Source organism: Xyrauchen texanus, chromosome 2 (genome assembly GCF_025860055.1).
Source record: "Xyrauchen texanus isolate HMW12.3.18 chromosome 2, RBS_HiC_50CHRs, whole genome shotgun sequence".
Taxonomy (NCBI): domain Eukaryota; kingdom Metazoa; phylum Chordata; class Actinopteri; order Cypriniformes; family Catostomidae; genus Xyrauchen; species Xyrauchen texanus.
In genome coordinates this window covers 21,758,810-21,786,340 of record NC_068277.1, presented here as the reverse complement: position 1 = coordinate 21,786,340, position 27,531 = coordinate 21,758,810, and the positions used below count along the sequence as shown (strand labels likewise).

The window sequence follows — 27,531 nt, the reverse complement described above, 5'->3', positions numbered from 1 at the left end:
CGGCGGCCGAAATTTCGGTGCATCCCTAATTGTTACACTAAATACTACCCGTTTCCCATGGAGGGTGAGGGGTGGCGTCTGGCTTAGATCTTAAAGCTTGAACTACCCGTGGGTGTTCAAGTCCAAGATGATGCCTGTCAAGACGGTCGTGTCTCAAGCCCTTCAACTTGTTTGGCTGGTCACCATCGATCTTATGACGCACTTCTATACTTCATTTAGAAGTTCTGCCACAACATGGAAAGTTCCTGAGGTTCGCTTCCGGGGCAAAGTCTTCCAGGGTCAGGTTCTTTCACTCAGCCTAGCCCTTTTTACCCGCACATTCACAATGCATGATGTAGCGCTGGCTCCTTGCGACTCCGGGGCATCTGCATTCTGAATTATGTAGACGACTGGCTGATCCTAGCACAGTTCCAGGAACTGGCAGTTCAGCATAGGGACATCGTCTTAGCTCATATGTTTCTCTGGGGTTGAGGCTCAACGCCAAGAAAAGCGTCCTCTCTCCCACTCAGAACACTGTCTATCGGGGCGTCGTATGGAGTTCAATCACAATGCGGGCACAACTGTCTCCCGCTAGGATTGAGTCCATTCAGATCACCCTGAGCAAAGTCAGGCTAGGTCAAGGTTGCACTGTTATCAGTATCAACAATTTCCAGGTCTCAGGGCGACCACGTCCACGGTGATCCCTCTGGACCTTCTGCTCATGAGACCGTTTTTGTTGTGGCCAAAAGCCAGGGGATTTCTTCCAAGGGCCAAAACCCCTCGGCTAATAAGGGTTACGCACCTCAGGCTTCGTTCCCTTTCTATGTGGTTCAGACCCCGATTTTCTGCCTTGGGTCCCACTCTAGGTGCGTCTGGTTGTCGCAGGCTGCTAACGACAGACGCCTCCCTGACGGGCAGGGTAGCGGCCTTAAGTGGTTGTCCAGCTTAAGGGGATAGGAGGGTCGTCAGCTCGGATGTCACAGTCACTATCTTAGGTTGATGGCTGTATTTCTGGCCCTGAAATACCTCCTCCTGAGGCTGCCATGTCTTGGTGCGGGTGGACAATACAGCGATAGCCTCTTACATAAATCATCAAGGAGACCCACGTTCTTGTCAGCTGTATTTCTGACACGTCGGGTTCTCCTTAGGGCCCAGGGCAAGCTCCTGTCACTCAGGTCAGTTATATCCCTGGATGCCCGTATATGGGAGCAGATTTACGGTCCAGACAGAAAATACCAACGGGGGAGTTAAAAACTCCACCCTAAGGTAGTAGTTGCCCAGAGTTCGCCAGCAAGGGTTTTTGCCTCTTACTGATAGCACCGCGCTGGCCAAACAGGGCTTGGTTCTCGGAGCTAATCTCTTCCCTCGACGGCTCGCCTTGGGCAATTCCGAACAGGAAGGAACTTCTATCTCAGGCACAGGGCAATATTTCATCCCTGCCCCAAATTGTGGAATCTTTCATATATGGCCCCTAAGGGTACCAACTGAGGGACACAGGGCTCTCTCCTGAGGTTATCGAGACCTTTTTAAATGCCGGGCTTTCTCCACTTGGAACAAGTTTGGGTGAGATCTTAGGGCAGAGGAGGACCTCTTCGCCTCTATGAATAGCGCAATGTCTCCTCTACTTCTCCCTGAAATCACCCAGCCCCCTTGGGTCTGGACGTTAAGACACATACATGACCCAGAATGCGTCTATATGCGTTTCTTTCCCCGGTTTCTCTGCTCCCGGGAGTCTTGGCAATGTTCACCAGCAAGGGTCTTGCCTCCTATTAATGGTGCTGCGCTGGCCGAACAGGATATGTTTCTCGGAGTTAATTCCTCTCCTCGACGGCTCGCCTTGGGCGATTCCGAACAGAGAGGACCTTCTCATCCTTGGCCCGATTGTGAAACCTTTCATGTCTGGCCCCTAAGGGTACCAAATGAGGTTCACAGGGTTTTCTCTTGAGGTTATCGAGACCATTTCAAGTGCTAGGGCTCCCTCCACTTGGAACTGATCTGGGTAGATCTTACAGGGCAGAAGAGTACCTCTTCGCCTCTGCTGATAGCGCAATGTCTCCTCTACTTCTCCCCGAGTCGCCCAGCAACCTGCACCCCCTCGGGAGGGGCTGATCGTAGTAACGCATTCATAGCACAAATGCACCTGCCTGCGTTTCCTTCTACTAAAGTTCTTATTACAGAACCAGCTAACTGCCAGTTTGCTTCAGTTCTGGATTTTCTGTAGAAAGAACTGTCAGCGGGCACTTGCCTCGCCCCTGCCAGGTTCTATGTGGCCACTGCAGTTTGCCACGGCTTGGTGGGCGGGGTGCCCTCAAAGAGGCATCCTCATTATTGCCCGGGCCTAGCTTCGCAAGTAGGATTCAGGGCAAACTCTACCAGAGGGCTCTCCTCCTCTAAAACCTTGGCTAGAGGTCTCCCTCTGCAGCAAGTTTGTGATGCAGCAGGTTGTCCTCTCCACACACATTCATTAGATTTTTATAGTTTGGATGTTCTGCCACTCCGGGCTCTTATGCCCTTGAGTCGACATCTCAGCCCAGGCCTAAACAAGTTTGTGATGCGGCAGGTTGTCCTCTCCGCACACATTCATCAAACTTTATGGGTTAGATGCTTTGCTACTCCGGGCTCTTATGCCCTTGAGTCGACATCTCAGCTCATGCCTGAACAAGTTTGTGATGCGGCAGGCTGGTCCTCTCTGCTCACATTCATCAGTTTTTATGACAAGTTGGTGTTGCGATCGGGTTCTCTTCGAACACATTCATCTAACTTTATGGGTTAGATGCTTTGCTACTCCGGGCTCTTATGCCCTTGAGTCGACATCTCAGCCCATGCCTAAACAAGTTTGTGATGCGGCAGGCTGGTCCTCTCCGCACACATTCATCAAAATGTAACGGTTTAGATGTTTATGCTACTCCGGGCTCTTATGCCCTTGAGTCGACATCTCAAGCTCATGTCTGAGACCTCTTACCCGTAGCGCTTAGCAGCACAGCATCATAGTGAAGCTTTTTGTAAAGGGAACGTCTCGGGTTACATGTGTAACCCTTGTTCCCTGAAAAAAGCGGAACGAGATGCTGCGCTGCTTTGCCGCACTGGGACGTCCCAGGACTGCTCTTCAAAAAGTATCTGATGACACCTGGTGACATATCCATTTATAGCCTGGCCGCAGGTGCATCTAATGATTACATCAGCCGAGGCTATAAATTCCGGTCAATGTTCATTGACGTGTTGCACACATTATTCAGCTCGGTCACAACTAGGGTTGTTTCCCGTAGCGCTTAGCAGCGCAGCATCTCGTTCCGCTTTCTTCACGGAACAAGGGTTACACATGTAACCCGAGACGTTTTGTTAGATCATCTTCAAATTTGAAACATAACTTCTTCAGACTTGTGGCTTTGAGAACATTGTATTTCTGGGTTGTCTTGGTACTTTTATTATTGTTTTTTTTTTAGATTATAAAAACATGTTCAGCACAAAATATTTCCATTACTATAAACTTCAGCTTCTCTTAGAAAATAACAACATATATTCATTCTGACTTGGGAAATAAAGCCCAAATTGTCTTCTTCCAAAATATACTACAACTGTGTCCATACTCCAAAGGGTTCAGTAAATACATCCATTTAAGTTCAGGTATGTAATTTTGATGGTTTGTGCTCAAAAAGGGGGTGTGTATCAACCAGTAAACAAGGCAACATGAGACCTTAAAATAATCAGAAGGTGGACAGATAATCATGGCTGTTTGTCAAACCTTTTGAACTGCCTACATTAACATTTATGCATTTGGGAAATTTCAATGCATTTAATGTATGCATGTTCCCTGGGAACCAAACCCATGGCCTTGGCATTGCCCTGCTGTTCCAGTTGAACTACAGGAACACTACATACCTAGATAGCATTTTTGGGCTATGTATTGTAGCCTAAAAATACTACAGACTCAGAACCCACCTATGATGCCCAAAGTTGCTGTCTTAGAAGGTAGGTCTCTGTCTAAGTGTAACAAAAAAACATTAAAGGGGCCATGAAATGGAGAATCAAAATTTCCTTGATATTTAGACAAATAAGAGGTGACTGTAAAATAAAATGATGCTGTAAATTTCAGAGCTCAAAACTTCCTCCCCAGTCTAAAGAGAGCATTTATAGTTACCACCCTGCTGAAACATCTTGTTCTGAAATCTGTGTTTTTGACATCACCAGACATTGCTCTTTAGTATTTACACATCCCAAAACTTGCATCATCACACCACTGGCCCGCCCACTGGAGCTCAGTTCGAGAGAGCAGGGCAGACAGGCCTAATGTGGCTAACTATTCATGTACACCAAAGGGGACCCATCTGGACTATTTTTAATTATTTTTGTATATAAACATGCAACAGACGTCTTTGATCATTGTCACGTACCTCGCAGCCTTTGAAAGTGACAGTATCACGTTACAACTCAACAGAGGAGAAGCCATTCTCTTTCATTCAGCTGCTCTGCCTCTTGCTGTTTTGTGCACAAACTGCTCAAAAAGCTGTTCTTTCGACCATGTGCGCTATTTTTATTGTTTGTGGTTGGTGTATGTAAAAATGCACTAGGTGGACATCTTTGACCATTTTGATGTGTTTACAGTGATGTACGCCTCAGTGCGCCTGTGTGTGTGCATCATTTCACCATGCTTTGGATGGACAATGTATTGTGACATTATTCTAAAATAAACTTTAATACAATAAATGTGAAAGGTATTCATCATCCTGATTACAATAACATTATTGAGATATCTATAAACACATCATTCAGTCAATATGGCCAAATCATTTACAGTTCAAGAGTTTTCAGTCTCCATAAACCAGTCATTCAAGCACTTCTGTTACCTAATCAAAGATGGCAACTTTCTAAGCCCAACCCCAAAAATACTACTTTGGTGATGTGAGACAGAGCAAAGATGGTGGCAGTGTGGGTTTGGGAACCGAGCTCCTCCTGAAAACTCCTCCACCGGCTTTTTGTTGTGTCACATGGCGAAAGTTCATTCTGTTGGTGTGTACAGCACATTCAAATTCTCTGCAGCCAATTGTTGTGAAAACGGGACATGCACATTTGTAATCAGAATAATTTTTTTTTTTTTGATTGTGTTGAATTTAACTATTTGTCCATTCAATTTACATATTTTTGGATTTGTGGAGGTGGAGGAGGTACCATACTGATCAGTTAAGAACACGTAAACGTTGGCTTTGCATTAATACACTCCTACTGACCTGGCAACTTAATAATAGTGTTAATTTTGTCTTCAGTTTTTTTAATTTAGTCTTAGTCCTGTGAAATGTCCTTTTTAGATTTTATCATATTTAGTCAAATTATCCTATATTTATTAGTCAAGTTTTAGCTGACAAATTCTGGGCATTTTAATGTAGTTTTAGTCAATGAAAACTGTTGACATTTTAGTCATATTTTAGTAACATTTAGCATATTGACATTTTAGTCACTGAACACTGTAAACATTTTTAGCCATAAGAGCATTATTGATAAGCATTTGTCAACCTAGTCTATCTAAAAACAAATATATATATATATATATATATATATATATATACACACACACACACACACACACACACACATTTGATTTGCTGTTGTCATTTTTGTGTTATTTTTCACATAAGACTGATCTTATCATGATGATGACGTTGCGAGCTGCAGACAGCGGGGGGGAGAAACGAGCATCTCCATGTTAGAGAGTGCATCAGCCGGCGGAACTTTAAATCTCTCCCGGTGTTGACTTCCGATCAGATTGATTCTCTTTCGCGACTGGTTGAAGTGGATCTGACAGCACAGAGAATGACAGTTTTGGAGTTTGTGTTTATTTACATGACACGCTCCCATATTACAGGTGAAACTCGAAAAATTAGAATATCGTGCAAAAGTTCATTAATTTCAATAATTCAACTTAAAAGGTGAAACTAATATATTATATAGACTCATTAGAAGCAAAGTAAGATATTTCAAGCCTTTATTTGATATAATTTTGATGATTATGGCTTACATCTTATGAAAACCCCAAATTCAGAATCTCAGAAAATTAGAATATTGTGAAAAGGTTCAGTATTGTAGGCTCAAAGTGTCACACTCTAATCAGCTAAACACCTGCAAAGGGTTCCTGAGCCTTTAAATGGTCTCTCAGTCTGGTTCAGTTGAATTCACAATCATGGGGAAGACTGCTGACCTGACAGTTGTGCAGAAAACCATCATTGACACCCTCCACAAGGAGGGAAAGCCTCAAAAGGTAATTGCAAAAGAAGTTGGATGTTCTCAAAGTGCTGTATCAAAGCACATTAAGAGAAAGTTAAGTGGAAGGGAAAAGTGTGGAAGAAAAACGTGCACAAGCAGCAGGGATGAACGTAGCCTGGAGAGGATTGTCAGGAAAAGGCCATTCAAATGTGTGGGGGAGCTTCACAAGGAGTGGACTGAGGCTGGAGTTACTGCATCAAGAGCCACCACACACAGACGGGTCCTGGACATGGGCTTCAAATGTCAAACGTCTTACCTGGGCTAAAGAAAAAAAGAACTGGTCTGTTGCTCAGTGGTCCAAAGTCCTCTTTTCTGATGAGAGCAAATTTTGCATCTCATTTGGAAACCAAGGTCCCAGTGTCTGGAGGAAGAATGGAGAGGCACACAATCCAAGATGCTTGAAGTCCAGTGTGAAGTTTCCACAGTCTGTGTTGGTTTGGGGAGCCATGTCATCAGCTGGTGTTGGTCCACTGTGCTTTATTAAGTCCAGAGTCAACGCAGCCATCTACCGGGACATTTTAGAGCACTTCATGCTTCCTTCAGCAGACAAGCTTTATGGAGATGCTGACTTCATTTGCCAGCAGGACTTGGCACCTGCCCACACTGCCAAAAGTACCAAAACCTGGTTCAATGACCATGGTATTACTGTGCTTGATTGGCCAGCAAACTCGCCTGACCTGAACCCCATAGAGAATCTATGGGGCATTGCTAAGAGAAAGATGAGAGACATGAGACCAAACAATGCAGAAGAGCTGAAGGCCGCTATTGAAGCATCTTGGTCTTCCATAACACCTCAGCAGTGCCACAGGCTGATAGCATCCATGCCACGCCGCATTGAGGCAGTAATTAATGCAAAAGGGGCCCAAACCAAGTACTGAGTACATATGCATGATTATACTTTTCAGAGGGCCGACATTTCTGTATTTAAAATCCTTTTTTTATTGATTTCATGTAATATTCTAATTTTCTGAGATTCTGAATTTGGGGTTTTCATAAGCTGTAAGCCATAATCATCAAAATTATATCAAATGAAGGCTTGAAATATCTTACTTTGCTTGTAATGAGTCTATATAATATATTAGTTTCACCTTTTAAGTTGAATTACTGAAATTAATGAACTTTTGCACGATATTCAAATTTTTCGAGTTTCACCTGTATATGAAAAAATATAGATATATCGCCAAGCTGTGAGTGCAACGCTTGTTAGTGTTTTCCATGAAGACACCCACCAGAGTTTTGTAGACAGCTGGAGTAAAATTAAAGTGCAAAGCGTTGTGCATTTTTTTCAGTTCATATCAGCGTGGACTGTTTGGGAACCAGTTATAATATGATTCAAGCATGGCAAATGAACTGTTATTGAAGGATGGAGCAGTTAAAACACTTGGACCCGATCATAAAACAGTAAGTAACAGTTCTATTCATAAATATTTCAAATGGCATGACTGTTTGATAGTTAATGGTGATGAGTGTTAACAGTTGTGCTCGAGATGAATAGTTTAATATATTTGGATGCTATGTGTTGAATGAACGTTATATGTAGCTAAACCCTGACATTTAGTTTTATAATGTTGTGGTTTTTTCATTCTTTTCTGACTGAGTTTAAAATATCGCTGTATTTGAGGGCCTGCACGATGTTAACAAGTGGGTGTTTTCATTGAAGATTTAAGGAGATTCTGTGGCCAAAACTGAGTGTTTCAGACAGAGGGCCAGAAACATTTCTGGAAAATGATCACATATTACAAAATGATGACTGTTTTGGTGCTTTACTAACTTTACTAACATTATCAGTGGACCGCAGGGAAGATAATAAAATAATGAAAAAAAAATAGCATTTCATGACCCCTTTTACTATAGAATTTTTTCATTAGATTACAGGCAGGTATTCATGTTTCTTCTCACTTGTTGTCTTATGAAACAACTGTCTTGAACCCTATAACACAAACTGTCAGAACACAGTAATTGATGGTGAGAATATGTAAGAGAGACAGAGAGAGAGAGAGAGAGAGTGTTCCACCTTGCCAGGAGAGGCCTTGATGTTGTTGTCATGGCTACAATACTAAGGAGACAAAGAAAGGATTGAAATTACTGAGAGGGAAACAGAGAGAGAAAGCAAGAAATGGAGAAAGACAGAAATTAGAGGAAAAAATGGAGCAGAGAGAAGGTCCCAAAAATGCACAGTTCACCCCTAAATGCATCTGGTCATATAATAGACCCTTAATGTATGAATGACATTACATTAGATAACAAGGTAATACTTTACAATAAGACTGTATTTGTTAACATTAATTAACAACATTACTAAATATGAACTAACAGTGAACAACACTTTCATAGAACTTATTAATATTGGTTAATGGTAATTACAATATAAACAAATATATTTTTAAAATGAAAAGTGTTACAGGTTAACATTAGTTAATACAGTATGAACTAACATGAATTAATGATGAAAAAGTGTATTTTCATAAAATAAAAAAAAAAATAAAAAATAAAACCAAAAAAATAAATGAACATTAACCAAGATTAAACATTGTTAGTTCATATTAACTCAAGGATTTACTAATGTTAACGAATACGGTCTTATTGTAACGTGTTACAGATTAACTAAATGTCAAAAAGTGGCAAAAAGAAAAGAAAAAACAGAGCAAAGACACTTTAAGGCAAAAATTTCACCATAAAAAGAATTAGGTTTTCAATTATAGAAATTGTAGAATTTATGCCCAGGGCCGCATTAAGATTCTCTGGGGCCCTGGGGCTTACCGTTTCACTGGGCCCAGCCAGTCGCAGGGCTGTGCGTTAATACGGCCCTGAACATGCCATAGTTATTATGTAATGAACTACACATGTGGTTACTAAGCTGTGGCACTTCAAGGGAACTGACTTCATACCAGTGGTATGTGGTGGACTTTTGAAATTAAGAGGCAGAGTTTTTCTCTTTTTTTTATGTGTCTAATTCATATTTTAGTTAAATTTGATATTTACTTAGGGTGCTTTCACACTGGCAGTTTAGTTGAAACAGAGCACGGTTCACATAAAAAATTGGTAATGTGAAACCTGTCATGCGGACTGGGGTGCGCACCGTGGTACCGAACCCGAGACTACCTGTAGGAGGTGGTCTGAGTTCAATTGCAATGGAACTGTAGCGTGATTCCTGTGAATGTGAAAGCAACTCAGACTCGGGTGCGCACGCGTTCAGGAAGTAAAGTAACCCGTGCATGCATTTTAGCCGATGATGACATCATTAGTTTCGACAACACATGAGGATCCACACATTCCTGAAATTCTGCATGCCTCTGAACAAACGGCGAATCAGACACAAACATTGATGGCTTTTCTTTTGTCTGTTCTTAAAAATGTAATAAAGTGTGTTTATTCAAGAGCGTATATTTGTGACTAACAGAATTTCTTGTCACGTGTCACTCAGAGACATCTTTAAGAAAGCCTGCCTGTTGAGAGTAGATGAGCAAAATTAACTGTGCATGAAATACCTGCATTTGCTACCTGAACTTGCAAACTGGATTCAGCCTCGTCACATTTTAATGGTAACGGGTGCTAGTTTCACATCCTAGGCTACAGTTTAATATATTTGGCTACTATATTTTGTCGATCATAGTCTGTCAATGAGTGTCGCAATCGGCATCGGGATCTTTGTAAGACATTGTCGATATCCGATAACATCGTCCTATCGCCCAGCCCTAATATTCTGTCTGGTCTAGTCTATGGGATACAGAGTGTCATTATATGTTGCATTGATGTGTATTGTGGAAATGGTGTTTGATATTCCAGAAGAATTTTAAACTCAAGTTTTTATGTTGTTTTATGTTTATGTTCTTGAGAAAATATAGGTAATAAGAAATGCTTCTGTTCAGGTGCAGGGGTTCAGTCAAAAGAAGTGATTAAAACATGTATTAAAGTGAAGGATTTTTATTTTAATATGACATTGATCCTTATATTAGAAATGTAGGGAATAAAACTAAGTGCAATCTTAAATTTAAGCCTAAGACTGAAAAGTCTTGTCTAAAATGAAAGAAACAATTCCTATAATTGCTTGGAGAATTATTTGCTTTTGGTTTTGCTTTTCCTATGTGTTTATGTTTGTTTGTTTGCTTGCAGAAATGAAACCCTGCTATGGTTGTTGAAACTGATGACATGCCTAAAGTCTGAGATGAAAGAAGAGAATGTCAGTGCCCTGTTTTGATTGGGAGATGTGGAGGGCCTTTGCCATGGGCTGCAACTAATGATTATTTCGATAATCGACTAATCTAATGATTATTAGAATGATTACTCGACTATTCAGGCAATTACTGCAATGATTAACCCACTATTCAGCTTGTGCCCGACTTAAAATGTTATAATAAATATGCTTGCTAACAATAAATAGGACAAAATCATCTTTTAAAAATACCTCTAAATGACATTCACTGAATTAAAGGAATTTTTTTTTATTACGTTTATTTCAGTAAAAAAAATCACTGCAAAAAGTGTTTTGTCTTGTTTTCCATTTAAAATGGTCTAAAATCCTTAAAACAATATACATTTACTTGAGAAGCAACATATAAGATATTTAGACTTGCTTTAAGAGAATCTATGTATATTAAATATAAGTGTATTTTGTATATAAGTGTATTTTTTCACTTGGTTATACTTCTGCGTGCGCAGTAAAGACAAAATATACTTATATTCAAGATCTATTCTAAGTCTAAATATTTTATATGCTGTTCTCAGATGAATGCATCTTTTTTAAAGGATTTTTAGATATTTTAAAATATTAGTATTTTTAATATTATATTCAACATTCTCAGATAATAATTTTTCTTCTGCTGTATAGATGCTTAAATAAAAGTACATTGTTTTAAAGGAGTTTTAGATATTTATATTGGAAAACAAGCCAAAACAAAAACTAATCATAAACGTATTTTGTTGCAGTGTATAATGGGGCGAAGATTATCCTCTCTCACCTTTTGATCACTTTGATCCACCTTTAACTCACAAAAAAAAATCTAACTTTCTCTACATTTGCGTATTGCTTTTTTGAACCTCAAAATGATTGTGCATTTGTTATAATTATGAATGTTATAGTTTGTTTTTATATTTAAGCTCTGAAGGGTGACTGAGGGCCTGACCCATGACAAGAATGCCATAATGATGCTTAATCATTAAGCCCCGCTCCTGGTGAGTGTATATACACGTGAGTTGTAATAAATTAATTGATTATTGATCAAATTAAGCAAGAGTTTGTTTTGGTTTAAGTTCTAGGACATTATTGTACCACATGTATTTACTGACACTAATGCATTCTTAGAATGTATCACTAGAAGTATATTTCTGCCTAACCTTACTCTGTTGTGATTGGACACATTGTTTTCTCCTCATATTTGTTCCAGCTGGATAAGGCCTGTGTTCTATTGAGACTTGACTCAACCACAGGGAAACATAGCCTATGTTGTGTTTTGTCTAATGATGTCATTAGGAATTGTTGGATGTAGGAATTGTTTGGATGTTTTTAGAGTCATGTGCCTTAGCCAGAGAAACTGAAGAGAAGATCACTTTCAATTTATTATACATCTCTGACACATATCTGATGACCAACTTAGTGGTTAAGATTAATCAATGTTATGTCTCAAAATAACAACTTTTGCGTAGAGCAACAGAACACCATGTTTGCACATTTATAGAATTACCTGTACTGGTCACTCATCAGAACTTTGTACATGTAAGAGATTAATTTAATCGCTTAATTTGCAGATAATTAACGCTGTTTCTGTAATCTGAGTTAATAACTCATTTTCTGTTTGAACGGTCAAAACAATCTGGAGCTGAACATGCTCAAAACAGTGGAGATGATTGTGGACTTTAGGAGGAACACCCCAATATTGACCCCCCTCACCATTTTAAACAGCACTGTGACAGCAGTGGAGTCATTCAGGTTCCTGGGCACTACCATTTCAAAGGAACTGAAGTTAGAGACCCACATTGACTGTGAAAAAGGCCCAGCAGAGGTTGTACTTCCTTCGCCAGTTGAGGAAGTTCAACATGCCATAGGCGCTGCTGATACAGTTTTACTCAGCAGTCAATGAGTCTGTCCTCTGCACTTCAGTAACTGTCTGGTTTGGTGCAGCTATGAAATAAAATATCAGAGGACTACAAAGGACAGTCCTGACTGCTGAGTGGATTATTGTTTGCCCCCCTGCCCTCCCTTCACTGTACACTTCCAGAGTGAGGAAAATGGCTGGAAAAATCACGCTGGACCCCACTCACCCTGCCCATTACCTTTTTGAACTGTTGCCTTCTGGCTGATGCTACAGAGCACTGAGCACCAGAACCTTCAAGAACAGGAACAGTTTGTTCCCTCAGGCTATCCATCTCATGAACAGTTAAAAATGCCCCATTGGACAATAATTAATGTGCAATACAGAGCTTAGTGTATTTATATTTATCCAACATACCATATCCTCTTCTGCCATCACATTCCCTTGCTTCTGTATAGATTTGTATTTGTATATTGTGCATACATGCATACAATCAGATGTTTTTTTTGGAAATCCTGAAGGTTATTGTCCTGGGTGATAATATCACTGACATTATCAAATTAAGCATCATTCTTTTAGAAATGGGTTTAAGAAAAGTTGTTTTCAAACATCTGAATTAAAATAAGAATACATTTGTTAAAGACAGAACTGAAATGGGATTGACAGAGAGTTAGTAATTCTCTCTCTCTTTCAATTTCTCTCCCATTTCAATTTCTCTCACTTTGTCACACACAATTAAATGTGCTGCATTCAGCACAATCGGAACAAATCTGCCAGGCGCCCATGTGACCTAAAATCCCCTTCCTCAGTGCACCCATCCCTGGCTGTGCAATGCCTGGGGAAAAGAGGGTCACGTGAGCTATGCAAGTGCTCCGAGGACTCTTCTGAAGTGGGACTTATTATGTATATGGAGCTCCAGTAGCTTTTTCTAACAGCTGTACCTTTTAGAATGACAGTATGATTAAATTCTCTCTAGAAACATCATCTCTAAATTCATCTGCTTTACAGCATGACCGCTAAAAATATGAAAGCAAATAAAGACAAACAAAGACACCAGGAAGTAGTCTCGTTCACATAAACAATGGTGAGCGCAAGTAGGAGGTTGTTGCTCTAACAATACATTTTTACTTCACTGAAGTTAAGTTTTGGGGTAGGGGTTTGGGTAAGGGGGAAGAGTTAATAAAATACGCATTTCAGTTGACTGTATTACATCACTTACAACTAAAAACTTGCTTCAAACATCACCACCCAGACCAGAGAAGGGTCAACAACACTTCCAGCTTTGGCAGTGGTTTGAATTTTAATAAGCACAGACTTTCAGTAGCAGAACTTTCAGTCACTTGATCTCCTCTCACAGCATGATCAGTCTGATATTAACAAGGTAAAATAAGTCTGAATGTTTTATTATCAGTCATCCAACACAGACAGGTGTAGAAATTCAACCCAGAATTTGGAATTTCACATGGAACCTCACAAAAGGCCATAAATGAAAAGTTATGTCCAAAGTCAAGTAGGTTACGTTCACACAGTCTTGTGAGTCTTGAAATTTCCTGTTCATACAACAACTTACAGTAGCGGCTTGAATACATCATTATGAACGAACAGTCGAAGTCAAGCCCTTTATTCTAACACCTGTAACCATGATAACAGTGACCAAAGTAAATATCAAAGATTGCAACGTCCATAAGAGTTTCGAACTAAACTGGCAGTGTGAAAGCACCACTCAGTGTCTGTTATGAAGTAGCCTACACAGGCTAAAGGGTAGTTAACATCCGAGTAGAAGTACCACTTTCATGCTGTTCATGATTCTAGCCTTCTCTAGCTTTTAATTGAACATAACCATAATGACAAAGTGATTTCAAATAAACTCTAAAACCACAAAACATCCCAAGCACCATCCAGGCACAGGTTTTTAATACCAGGCTGAGATTGATGACATAGGACTGGGGTGGACTGATTTACAACATCGATAATCACAGCAGTGACACCCTCGTAGAGTTATTGCCACAGCAACACAGCATTGATCACACTGCACCCTTTTGCTGAGTCAACATGCTGGCAGGTTGTGTGTATGTGTGTGCGTTTTTGTGCTTGTTGACACAACCAGAACCAAATGTCTCAAAGCAGTAACTACTCATAGCTGTTGACAATTTAAGTGAATGAAAGAGAAAATAAGAGAGACAGGTAGTGAGAGAGCAAGAGAGGGAGAGAGAGAGAGGCCAGGTTTAGTTGTATCATGATTTGTAGTGTGACCAGCATGAACAGGCCTTTTGATGTCTCAATAGACAGGCCATGCTCTTTGGAGGGGATAACAAAAGGCAAATGCTACACACAAAATAGCAGCAAACTCTTTTACACAGGCATTTCTTTTCATTTGCACACAAACAAAATGGAGGGGAGAGGTGGCCTGTTATATGAATGAAAACAACATGCAAAAAGACTTCAGGTAAAATAAACAATTAACACATTACAATAAGGTCATATAAGTTAACTGTTGTGTTTCTAGATTTTTTACAGAATTTGTAATATTGGTTATGCTTATTTATTTATTAAAATGCTTTTGTTCATTGTTAGTTCATGTTAATTCATATTGCACTAACTAATGTTAATAAATACTTTCAGTGTAAAAATGCATTCATTGGCAAAAGTATTGGCAGTGACATACATTTTGTGTTTCTCAAAGTTATCTGCTTCAGTTGTTTTGGTGTTGATTCACATTATTGTGCTGAGTGTTCAGATGCATTTTAAATAATTGCAAAAAGCTTCATTGGCCAAAAACATTAACTTTATCACAAAAACCCACACTTCACTGTGCGGCAGGGCGGAGGGCGGGGCCGGATCATGATTCTACACACCTGGTCCTTTATCAGGCTCCGAGAGGGATAAAGGCCGACTGCGGAGGATTGTGTGGGAGAGAGAGATAGTTTACGGACATGTCCGTCATGTGTGTTGTTGTCTTTTGTTTCAGTTTAATATTAAAATATTATTTATATTATCAAGCCGGTTATCTCCTCCTCCTTTCCATCGAACTATGTTACACTGGTGCCGAAACCTGGGAAGGAGGAGGGATACGCCATAGTAGATTTCTCACCACTACCGTCCACCCCAACAGAGCAGCCGCGGCCATCTGCCGGGGGACGAGGAGCCCGCAATGGGAGAAGGGGCTCCTAACCGACCACCTATTTTACAGTGTTTTTTGGGGGGGTACTACACTGTTACAGGAAGTACCCCCCCATTTTTTGAATTTTGTTTCCCTCCCCTTGTCCCCTCCCTCATCCAGGTGGATGGGGATGATCTGCCGGCAGACAGGGCTTCGGGCACGCCCTCCCCCAGGGAAAGGGGGGGGTGTACGTCATGCTGGGGGCTCCCCTGCTCCTCCGCAGTCGGCCTTTATCCCTCTCGGAGGCTTGATTAGCCTTATAAGGGACCGGGTGTGTAGAATCACGACCCGGCCCGCCCTCCGCCCTGCCACATCATTTCATTAATCATATCAGCAGCACCTGGGAAAGTGTGAACGAGTACTAGTCAGGTGAAATCCCTCTATCATTCTGATTGGATTATAAGAGCAGACTGATTGCTATAAAAGGGGGAAGAAGTGCTTCCAATCATTGTGTTCTTGTTCGCAATGGTTACCTCTAAAGAAAGACATGCAGCCATCATTGCTTTGCATCAAAATGGCCTCACATGCAAGAAAATTGCTGCAAAGAATATTGCACCTGAAAGAACCATTTACCGGATCATCAAGAACTTCAAGGAGAGAGGTTCAACTGCAGTGAAGAAGGCTTCATGACATCCCAGAGTGTCCAGCAAGCGCCAAGACAATCTCCTCCTGAGAAGTCATCTACGGAATCGTGCCACCACCAGTGCAGAGCTTGCTCAATATTGGCAGCAGGTTGGTGTGAGTGCATCTGCACGCACAGTGAGGTGAAGACTATTGGACAAAGGCCTGGTGTCAAGAAGTGCAGCAAAGAACCCACTTCTCCGGAACTTAATCCCATTGAGAACCTGTGGTCAATCCTAAATAGGCGAGTGGACAAGCAGAAGCCAACAAACTGTGATCAACTATGAGCACTAACAAGGCAAGAATGGATCGCCATCAGTAAGGATTTGGCCCGGAAACTAATATCTAGCATGCCAGAGTGAATTGCAGAGGTTATGAAGAACAAGGGTCAACAATGTAAATATTGACATGATTTGCATATATTGAATGTTTTTGCCAATAAAATTCTTTAAAACTCATGAAATGCTTATTGTTTTCCAGTATACCATAGAGACATGAGAAAAAATTATCTACAAATACTGAAACAGCAAACTTGGCAAAACTCAAAATGTATATCACTGCCAATACATTTGGCCAAGGCTGTACAGGGCTAACTGGTAAACAACATGAATCAACAATAAAGCATGCTGGCGTAACACTACATTGCTAAAATAATTGAGCGGTTGCAGAATTTTTTTTCAATTTCTGGTCTTCAGTGTTCTCACCAGCACCACCGTATATTCTTAGCATGTTAAAGGTGCAGTATTTAAGATTCAGAAACCCTTGTTATTAATGACACCTGTGGCCGTTACCTGTTGCTCATGCACACACTACATAGGGATACAAGCGAGCATCGACCAAAACAATGACGTAACGTACAAAGAGACAACGTGATTCACCGGCATCATGCTGACAGATAAGGTAGCATAATTAAAATGACACAGTTAGGATTGTTTTACTACAAACTTCGAGAAAATATATACATTCTATTATTATAAATCAATAGCTCATCGATATAACAAAATTACAGTTATGATGGAATCACATCAGTACTGAATTGTGTCAACATATTTATAATGTACAGTCTATTTTATAAACAGCTACTGTCATCATAAAAAAATGTGTGGGTATAGGTCTGGCTAAGGAGACTTTAATTTAAAGCAATCACTTTTCTTTGCATGGTACATAGGCTATCGTATAAATGCAGTCAATGTCGGCGTTAGCTAGCAAACCACTTTATCAATAGCTGTTAGCTAAATTTGAAGGATGATGACAGTAGCTGTTTATAAAATAGACTGTACATTATAAATATGTTGACACAATTCAGTACTGATGTGATTCCATCATAACTGTAATTTTGTTATATCGATGAGCTATTGATTTATAATAATAGAATGTATATATTTTCTGTATAACCAAGTTACCACGTTACACTAATGAATGGGTCTTTTTGCATTATCTTGAACATTGCTTAGCATTCATTTCATGTGTTATTGTAGTTTAGCTAAAATTACAGAGATAAATCCTTATGGCACTATATTTTACACACGTTGCAGTTATGTAAGCTTACCTGTCCAATAAGAAGAATGCCAATTCAGGGTCAGTTTTGATCCCCAAAACCCAACAAAGGTCCCGCCTGGAATCAAATGCCCTGCCGATGTTCAAGTTTGGCTTACTCTGAGTTTGTGTTGGAGTCAGTTTTGTGCTGGGAGCCTGACATTTGCTGGATTCCATCTCTAAGATAACGTTACCTAGTGTTGAAGTTTGTTGTCGCTGTTTAATAGCAGATGAGAAGCTATTACTGACTGAGGCAAGGCTCACAAGAGTGTGCATAAACGTCAGTCACATCCTTAGGATTTTCCCAGCAAAAGCAACCCGCTCCCATCGCATGAAGATAGGTTTTAATAGGCAACCTAGGAAATCTGGGAAGGGCTAATTTTTTAAATTGCGTTACAAGATGTTCACACATTGGCAAAAAAAGGGCAAATATTACATGTGAATTGCTACATATTGCACCTTTATTTATTACATTTGTAAAAAAAACATGTGGCTCTATAGTGCCGATACTTCACAGAGATGAGATTACCTTTTTTTTTTTTAACAGTGCCTCACCCGATAATGCAGATGACATGAAGCGATGTTTAGAGGTTAGTTATATTGATATCATTAACTAATTTGAGTTGTTATGACGGTAAAGAACTGTACAAGTTAAGCGTGTAATCTTCACTCCAAATAACACTCAACTGGTTGTTGTTCTCAATCTGGATTGCTTGTTTCAGTTAGTTTTACATGCAAGAAAACAGGCAATTAGAATCATCATGGTACAACCCAGTGGTTGCTCAGGAAAACTGTGAATACCACTAGGCTGTTGTATGCTTGATTCTGATTGGCTGATGGACATTCTAAGGTGTGCAAATATTTTTCAATATGGCTATGAAGTAGTTCCCAGTCTAGACCACATAATGGTTCCATATCACTTTATTTACCCAAATTATTTAAGTTTTTTCAAAGGGCCATAAAGGCTACCACAGCAAAATAACTAAATCAAAATTTGGTTATTAAATAATGATTGCTCTCTGTTTCCCTCATATTTCAACTGTGGTATGATTGTTTGTATCAGACAGGCAGGTTTGAGTATTTTTGTAAATGCTGACCTCCTGGGACTTTCATGCACAACAGTCTCTAGAGTTTACTCAGAATGGTACTAAAAACAAAAACATCCAGTGAGCGGCAGTTCTGCTGACAGAAATGCCTTGTTGAAGAGAGAGGTCAACAGAGAATGACCAGATGTGTTTGAGCTGACAGAAAGGCTATGGTAACTCAGTTAACCGCTCTGTACAATTTTAGTGTGCTGAATAGCATCTCAGAATGCACAACAAGTAAAAACTTGAGGCTACAACAGAAGACCACATCAAGCACTTTATTAGGACCATAGTGTTCCTAATAAAGTACGGAGAGTAAGAGCTAATATATTTTCTAGTAATTGCAAATATTGTACATTTCTTATATGTTCAACATTACGTTCACTACCCCAACCCTCAGTGACTGCAGAACTGACCATGGACAAATATTGTGATCTGCATTGTTTAGTTTTGGAGAACAAGTCAAAGTTTACAACGTTTAAAACCAAAGCCCTGTTGCTCATGCCATCACCGGCATGAGGGTAAAGAGTAACTCATTGCCATTCTGATAACGTGGGTTCACTGACATCTTTAATGAAAACATAGGATGTGGTCTATTCAAATTACATAAGCGCATACAGGATTGGGCATACATGGGGAAACTGAAATTTCCCTCCTTTGTCTTGCCACATCTTTGTTGGTGTTTAGTACATGTGGACGAGAGTGACGCTCGTGGGCTTCATCCCACTCAAGGTGAGGGTTGTAATGCAAAGCACGGGTGCCGAGATTGTTGACCATTACTTTTTACATTAAACACTCTCAAATACATACAGTACGTACCTAACCAAATGACCTTGATCACAGAAAATCCTATTGCGCTAACACATTGAATAAAGAGCCCATGCGAAATTGAAGTGTCCACCAAATTCTCATGAACTAATTTACAAATACATGCCACTGAGTTCAAAGGGTTCCCTCAGTAAATTATGGGAAGTCTCTAAAAGTAATACAAATACTCCAATGTCTATTTTAGAACATAACAATATAATATAATACAATATAAATATAATCCAAAGCAACACTCTTAGAAATTTCCATAAAATATATATTTTTTCCATTAAAATTTCCAATCGTCATCCGCACAAGTCAGATGGCTGCACTAAATGACTGAGCACAAAAAGAATACTATTCGGTGTGCTAATAGAATTTGTATCGTTATGTAAACAGGGTAAACAGTTCCATTCTGTCTGGAACATCAAAGCGCTGACAGCATCACAATCAAGGGTGAGGTTTCAAAGTTGGCAAGCACGCGGCGGTGGATGCACACTAACAATTTCCTGGTTAAATTATGAAATTGGCATTAAAGGGTACAACACAGCTGAATAATCTTTTGTTTGTGTGAATAATCTTTTCAAATGACGTCAACAAAATATTTAGTTTAGATGATAAGAACTTTACACTTTCCCCACAGTACAAAACGTTGTTAAAGAGCCTGTAATGTTATTGGTAGATTGTCATTGTACCTCACATTTGTGTTCTTAGCACACGATTTCTCCCCAAAACAAGTTATAATGGAAGTGCACGGTGATTATATTAGGACAAATAATGGCATTGATCATAATTAATCGCTGCTACAGCCAGTGGCAACATGCCAGTCTTTTCATGTGATGATCAAAAGAGCATTTGCGCACGATGGTAGCGTTAGCAACTCAGCTTTGTCCAAGCCCCTGATAGACGCAAAACAGATTAAAAGACCGTTCGCTTTACCTGTGTCTAGCAAGCGCTGACGCTCCGTCTCTCTGATTTCAGTTCGTATATTGCACACCGTGTTTTTACATCGAAAGCATTGCTCAGTTGTAGCGAATATTTGCAATAGCTTATGTAAACAGCTTCAGTTGTTTATAAATCTCAGAAAGATGCGCATAGCGTGTGCGTTTCCTTGACACCGTCGAGTCTTCTGCGAGAGCGCGATGGTATGCGCTGCCCTGTGCGCATGCGCACACTGAATTAAAGACCACCTCCCACCAAAATAACGACCGACTGAAGCAGCAGAGTTAAAAGAAAGTAGGAAACCACAAATCAGAAGTCAGTTTAGATGACGGTCAAATACAGTAATTGTGGTTTTATTATCTGTTGTGGTTAGATAAATGACACTGTTACTTGTAACGCCGACATTAGCAGCACTAACTGACGACGAAATAAAGACAAATATACTGTAGTAACGAAAACTTCGCTGCAGGGATGTTGAAAATAAGTAAATTCCAGTTCCTAAAACAAATGCGGTGTATTAATGTTTATTATTTCTTACCTTCGTATTTTTGTCAGTAGATGGCAGTAATATCATTGAACGCGTAGACAAACATTTGAAGTGATGCACATAAAATACACTGTACGTTCATAAATCTATATAGGCCTACATAAAAACTATTTCTATAATATATACTATTTTTCCAGAGTAGGTCAACATGTGTGTTTTTTAAGTCAAAATTAAGGCAAAACTAAGTAGATGTGCCATTACAAGAAATAGTCTAAACTGTTGATGAACATGCTACACATGTGGTGTAAATAATTAGTTTTGTTTTTCAATGTCTTAAATGAAGAAAAATTACAAATACAATGTAAAGATCTTCTTGAGAGAGTTCCTGGCCAGCGCCCATCTGATGCTGTCCATGGTCCTGATTCCTGAAAGCAATTTTGTTGTGTTCCAAGTAGATTTCAGTTTATACTATTGTACCCAAACTCTTTAGAATTTGCAAACAGAAATGCCACTGACCACCAAAACTATGTATTTTGCAGAATGTATGATAACTGTCTTTTAATAAATAAATAGCAGCTTTACAAAATTTTAATATTTTAAGGATGATGGGTTTTCACAAAAAAATAGTAGTAAAACATTCACAAGGCTATGGTATAAAATGGCAGTTTGAGCATGGACAGGTGATTCAGGAAAATGTCTAAAGTTCTACACATAAAAACAGCAATAATTTACAGCTTTATTCATTAAATGTTCCTGGACATTCTCAAATGAACATTTTCGGTCTTACAGACCAACATTTGTTGTCGTGAACAGTCCGTCCAGATAATGTAAATGGATTAAGTACTCTTGTGCAATGTTGCTTCTTCCCTCAGTCATTCCTGACCACCAGATGAAGCATCTCATAACTAATCTTACATTCAGGAGAGAGTGTTCTCCAGAGCGCTATTAGGCTACTTAAAATTAGAGAGAAAAAAAAAACATTCTGAGGAAATCCTAAAGAAGCAACTTGGACTTTTCAGCTGAATTAAAACCTTCTCAAATCGCACTTGTTGTGTCTTTTTAAAGATCAAAGATGCACACCAAAATCTGTGATATGAGTTTTTGTGGAGTTTGAATTTCACCTCATTCTGCTGTTTGGTCCAATTTACTATGCCATTGTGAGAAGTGGTTTGAAAAGAACTGGAGTTTTGCAGTTATTTCCACCGCATTTATTTACCGGGAAAAGACGATATGGTGTCTAACTATGCTATTGTGTTAATACAACTCCCAAAGGATCCAACATATATTACTGGATATATTTATAAGCTACACAAATAATAAACCATCTTGCAAGTGTATTTAGACAGCATAGCTTCATCCATATGTTAATGCAACTAGCTTGGATGGGACAGTAATGTTTTTATTTTTTATTATTTTTTTTGGATTTGCAGTGCATCTTTTGTAATTACTCAAATGACCACAAGAGGATGCTGTGACTCTATCTGTCTGATAATTGTTGCACATTGAGTAAATTGCTGTCCGGTGTCAGCAATGCTCATAGTATCCAATGATGCTTTAGTAAGAGACTGGGCACTCATGCAGTACTTATTGGCATTCAGGAATCTGAACTTGTTAACAAAAACACTCATACTGTAAATACATTGACATTCTCTCACCCTTCCCTTGCACTGACACAATATCTCCTGACCTTGGTGAGTTTATTTTTTCTGTTGCCAACTCTTGATCAGAATATATTCTAAGCTGTTATACAGCTGAGGTTGTAGAGACAGCCAATCACAATGCTGTTATAAGTTATTTTAGGTGTTACATCTCCTTGAGACAAATCTAGGTAGATCACTTGGAGCAAAGTCAAACCCCGTCTTATTGTCCAAGTCATATTCAAAGATACCTTTTAGACACTACTGGTGTGTTTTGTGTGCGTATGGCTGCTGTTAACGGAAAGCTCAGTTAATCCTGGTTTCAGCTCCAGTCCAGGGTCAGTGTCCATGTCATGAAGCTCCAGATCCCGGATTCCATTCCCATCCCCATTTCGGCAGTTACTGTTCCGATCAACGGCAACTTTTTGGCAGATAAGGATAGGTGTGACTGTCGCATGAGATGGACAAGGAACATGTATAGGGATGGGTTTAAGCCCCACCTGTCTATACTGGCAGTGCATGTAACTCGAAAATGCCCGTCGGTAGGTCTTGTTAAACAATGTGTACACTAAAGGGTTAACCCCTGATGAAATGTACCCCACCCATACAAACACATTTAGCAGTTCTGTGAGAAGTGGCTCATTACAGGCTCCATGGCAGATGACATAGAGAACATTGGTGATGAAAAAGGGACACCACATGATAAGGAAGAGGAAGAACACCACACCCAACACCTTGGATGCCCGCCGCTCATTCTTGATGGCCTGCATCATTCCACGCCGGCCACGGGCACCTCCCGGGTCCCGGCCAACAGGCGAATTCAGCTGAGAGGGAGCTTCTGAACTTGGGATTATTGAGATGGTGTCCAATGGCGTAGTCAGACTGAGGGTGTTTCCGTCACTGTTGCTGATCCGAAGACAGTTCAAGCTGTTGCGACGGGATGGAGCAGAAGGTGTGGCAAGCTGGGTAGAGAGCGGAACTGGAGACTGCAAAGGCTGCTGAGAAGAGGCTTTACCCTCATAAAGGAAGACTGTGGCCTGATGCTGAAGCGCTTGGACAGTGAGACAATATGTGACCACCATGATGACCAGGGGGATGAAGAAGGCAACAAAAGAGCCGACCAGTATGAAGCGTTCCTCGTTCAGAGCACAGTTGCCATTTATAAAAACCTTCTCTCTGTTACGCAGTCCGATCACTGGGATAGGCATTGAGATACCTGCAAGAGAGCGAGAGAGAAGGGATGGGGTTTGGGTAGAGATAGAATATATAATAAACTAAATTATCTATCTACATGTGTAGCAAAAGCCTTGTAATCCAACAATATTAGTTTTACATTGACAGGAGAAAAGCAGGGAGCGAGACTGACAGGGAGAGTATTAAAGAGAGAGGTGCACGTTGAGGAGACTGTCAGAGGAGCAGACTAACAAGTGAGAGAGGAAACTGAAGTAAGATGTTGGAGACAAAAGCAAAAGACAAACAGGCCCAGTAAAATAGACTCAGAGGTCTCTTTCTGAGACAAACCTACTCTCATTTCCAACCAGATCAGTATTCCAGATGGTTGAGAGAGATGGTATTTTATTTTATTAGAGCAGATAAATCAGACTTTCGAGGCAGATGGAGCCTTAATGCTGTTTTGGATCCAGATAAGAATAAAAAAGCATTGGACTCATGTTCAAACAGGAGAGAGTTTAGATGTGTGAACTCTCTGTCATCTGCACTGTCATTACTAACTCATTAGCAAATGAGACAAGAGCCCTCTGTGGAGAAAGAGAAAGAGAGATGGAACAAAAGGAGACAGAAAGAGAGAGACAAAAGTATAGATTGAAACAATTAATAAATACTGGGAGAGAGAGAATGTAATAGAAGAAGATATATCCAGAAGAGTGAAAAGAAGAGAATTGTGCTTTCTTGTATGTTTTAACTTCTTATTGGTATGGTCATAAGTTTGTTTATGTATGTACACTCACTGAGCAATTTATAAGGAACACCTGATAACCTACTTATTAACGTGATTATCTAATCAGACAATCATGTGGCAGCAATTCAATGCATAAAATCATTCAGATATAGGTCAGGAGCTTTATTTAATGTTCATCAGAAAAAAATGTGATCTCAGTGATATTGACCGTGGCATGATAGTTGGTGCCAGACACCGGGCTTGTTTGAGTATTTTGAGTATAGCATAACAGTCTCCAGAGTTTACTCAGAATGGTGCCAAAAACAAAAAACATCCATCCGTTCTGCGGATGGAAAACATTGTTGATGAGAATGATCAACAGAAAATGGCCAGACTGGTTTGAACTGACAGAAAGGCTACCGAAATTTAGTCAGTGGTTCCCAAAGCTGTCCTGGAGGCACCCCAGCACTACACATTTTTTATATCGCCCTACTCAAACACACCTGATTCAACTATCAAAAAGGGAGACGTACAAAGTATGCAGTGTTGGGGTGCTTCCAGGACTGCTTTGTGAACCACTAATTTAGATAACCACTCTGTACAATTGTAGTAAGCAGAATAGCATCTCAGAATGCACAACACGTCAAACCTTGAGGCGGCTGGAGTACAACAGCAGAAGACCACATCGGGCATTTAATTAGGACCATAGTGTTCCTAATAAAGTGCTCAGTATGTGAATGTATGTATATATGTTCTTTAAATGCATACAGTACAGCATATGTGAGCATTTCTGAGAGAGAGTGTGTGCTCTTGCATTAATTTCTAAGATCAGGGTAAGAAAGCAGATGGGGAATTTCATCTTTCTTTCCTTGGACATTGTAGTGAAAGGTAGAGATAGTGAAAAAGAGGAGAGAGTGAGGTAGGTGGCAGGATGGGATTATGTTATGTTTTTGTTTTCTTTCTATACCAAAATCATTAAACCTTCAAGAACAAATGCCAGTGATATCAGTCAATCCAGCCTGTAATTTCACTCATCTCTCTGCTGTTAAAACAGATCAGTCATGGTCACTCTATATTGAACATCACAAGCCTGACTATAGATGGTGCTAATGCAATAGTGTGCCAAACCCTTGGCATTCCATACAAAGTAATTGAAAAGTTAACATTATGTGTGCTTTACTTTGAACAGTAAGTGGTGATCTTTACTACAGATTACTGATTTCTAAAACAATCTTCAACATTAAATGAATGAAAATTAGAAAACGTTCTTCGTGAACTGCTCTTAACAATGGAGAAAATTACCAAACAAACTAATTTAAAGAATGTCATTATGATTCATTTTCATTATTGCTCTAATGAGTGGTCTCTAAAACAGATTTTGAGGCTCTTGTAACCTTGGAAAACCACACAACATAAGTGTGGGGTTCTCAGGGGTCCTGTGAAATACTAACAGATTCCAATGAATTCAAAAGGGCAACTGGTTGCAGTGGACAGAAATTGAATTTATTGGGTATGAATGGTTTAATAGAACTCTTTGATCTAAAGACCTCTATTGATTTTTGAAGGTAATGGTGTGTTTCTCCCTGAACTTACAAGGCATTTTACAGCATTTCCTCCTGTAATGCTGGTAATGTGGGGTTGCTGCATCATTCCATTCAACCCCCAGGATCATTTAAAAAAAATACCACATTTTATTCAGATTACCAGATAATTTAATGTCTTTAAATGTTTCTCTGACCTATTGAAATGGTCCAGACTGCAGCAATCTTCAACATGGCCTTGGTGCGGGAGTTGAACCGGCTGTGCTCGATTGGATTGCGTATGGCCACGTAGCGGTCGAGAGAAATGGCACACAGGTGCATGATGGAAGCAGTGGAGAAGAGCACATCCAGATATATCCAAATAGGACAAAGAGCACTGGGCAATGGCCAGGCATAATCTAGAGAGAACAAAAGAGAGATTTGTAAACATTCTTAATGAGAGCAGCACCAAACCAGCACTTACCAGTCTAGACTAACATGGGAATTGCATGCTGCTTAAGCTGGTCTTTTTAGAGAAAAAGAAAGAAAGAAGTCAGTAAGGCTGTGTTATGTCCGAAGGCTTGACAGAACCAACATTAAGACCCAGTCAGGTTATGTAAAAAGCAAGTCATTTAGAGTTGTGTAGGCTCAAGGATGAGAGAGAGAGAGAGAGAGAGAGAGAGAGAGAGAGAGAGAGAGAGAGAGAGAGACAGTCAGAGAAATAGAGAAAGGCACACAGTCATACTGGATCTACAGTGATAAAACCTGAAATCTTCTATTATAATGGTTTGCATAACAATAATTTTGAGAATAAATGTGTACATTTTCTGAAGAAAATTTGAGTAGTGCTTGCCCGTGCAAATTTGCCAGGAAGAGTGTAGTGATTGCTTAAAAAAGTCATTTCTATCATTGGCTACTCGGGGCTTGGCCCAGACCTTTGTGGACACATAAATATCGAAAAATAAAACATTTTGGGGCAGATTCACTAAACAGTTGCGGCACTTTTGCACGTGGTATTTCAGCGTGAATGCCTGCATCTTATTCACTAACCACCTGCAATCACGTTTAGCGTGCCATCTTCTATATTTTTATGAAATCAGTGTAATTTATTTTCTTTCCTTACACGCCTCCTTTCTATTTAAATCAGTCTCATTAAAAATTGCGCTTCATTCACAAAACTCCGGCCAATGAAAGTGGGTTGTAAAAATAATTGTACTTAAAGAGTGTTGTTTATGTTTAACTGATCATTTTAGCAGTAATTAATCAAATACTCATCAACTGATGTTGATGAGCGGTATAATTGGCATTCTGCATCCTATATCCAGATGTGCGGTGTTATCACGCGCATGTTCAGCATGTTTAAGGGCTGTTCAGTCCTGGCAGGGTGGGTCAAATATGGTGGTCTGTGGCATCCTCGGCTATATTGCGCTCAGAATCGGACCACGAGATGAGAAATGCGTGTGCAAATTACGGGTACCAACTAAAGCTCTACAGAAACATAATATTGTTGTGCATTACTACAGTATTAATTATCATCAGCTTACCTGTAAGAAATATGAAAAATACAGGTGACATC

At 39.8% G+C, this 27,531-nt stretch overlaps 2 protein-coding genes across 2 annotated transcripts in view; both read right to left on the bottom strand.

The window, feature by feature from the left end:
• LOC127660462 (actin-binding protein WASF3-like) overlaps window positions 1-20,583 on the bottom strand; it is a 51,685-nt gene extending 31,102 nt beyond the window's left edge. Inside the window, exon 1 of the mRNA XM_052150716.1 lies at window positions 20,412-20,583. The gene's annotated coding sequence lies outside the window, so the exon portion shown is untranslated. The remainder of the gene's footprint in view (window positions 1-20,411) is intronic.
• Window positions 20,584-21,482: 899 nt separating this feature from the next.
• Window positions 21,483-27,531, bottom strand: part of htr2cl1 (5-hydroxytryptamine (serotonin) receptor 2C, G protein-coupled-like 1) — a 150,306-nt gene continuing 144,257 nt past the window's right edge. Inside the window, exons 4-5 of the mRNA XM_052145252.1 lie at window positions 26,174-26,374; window positions 21,483-23,754 (exon numbers count right to left, since the gene is read on the bottom strand). Coding sequence (XP_052001212.1) covers window positions 22,793-23,754; window positions 26,174-26,374 — 1,163 coding nt within the window. The 3' untranslated portion in view covers window positions 21,483-22,792. The remainder of the gene's footprint in view (window positions 23,755-26,173; window positions 26,375-27,531) is intronic.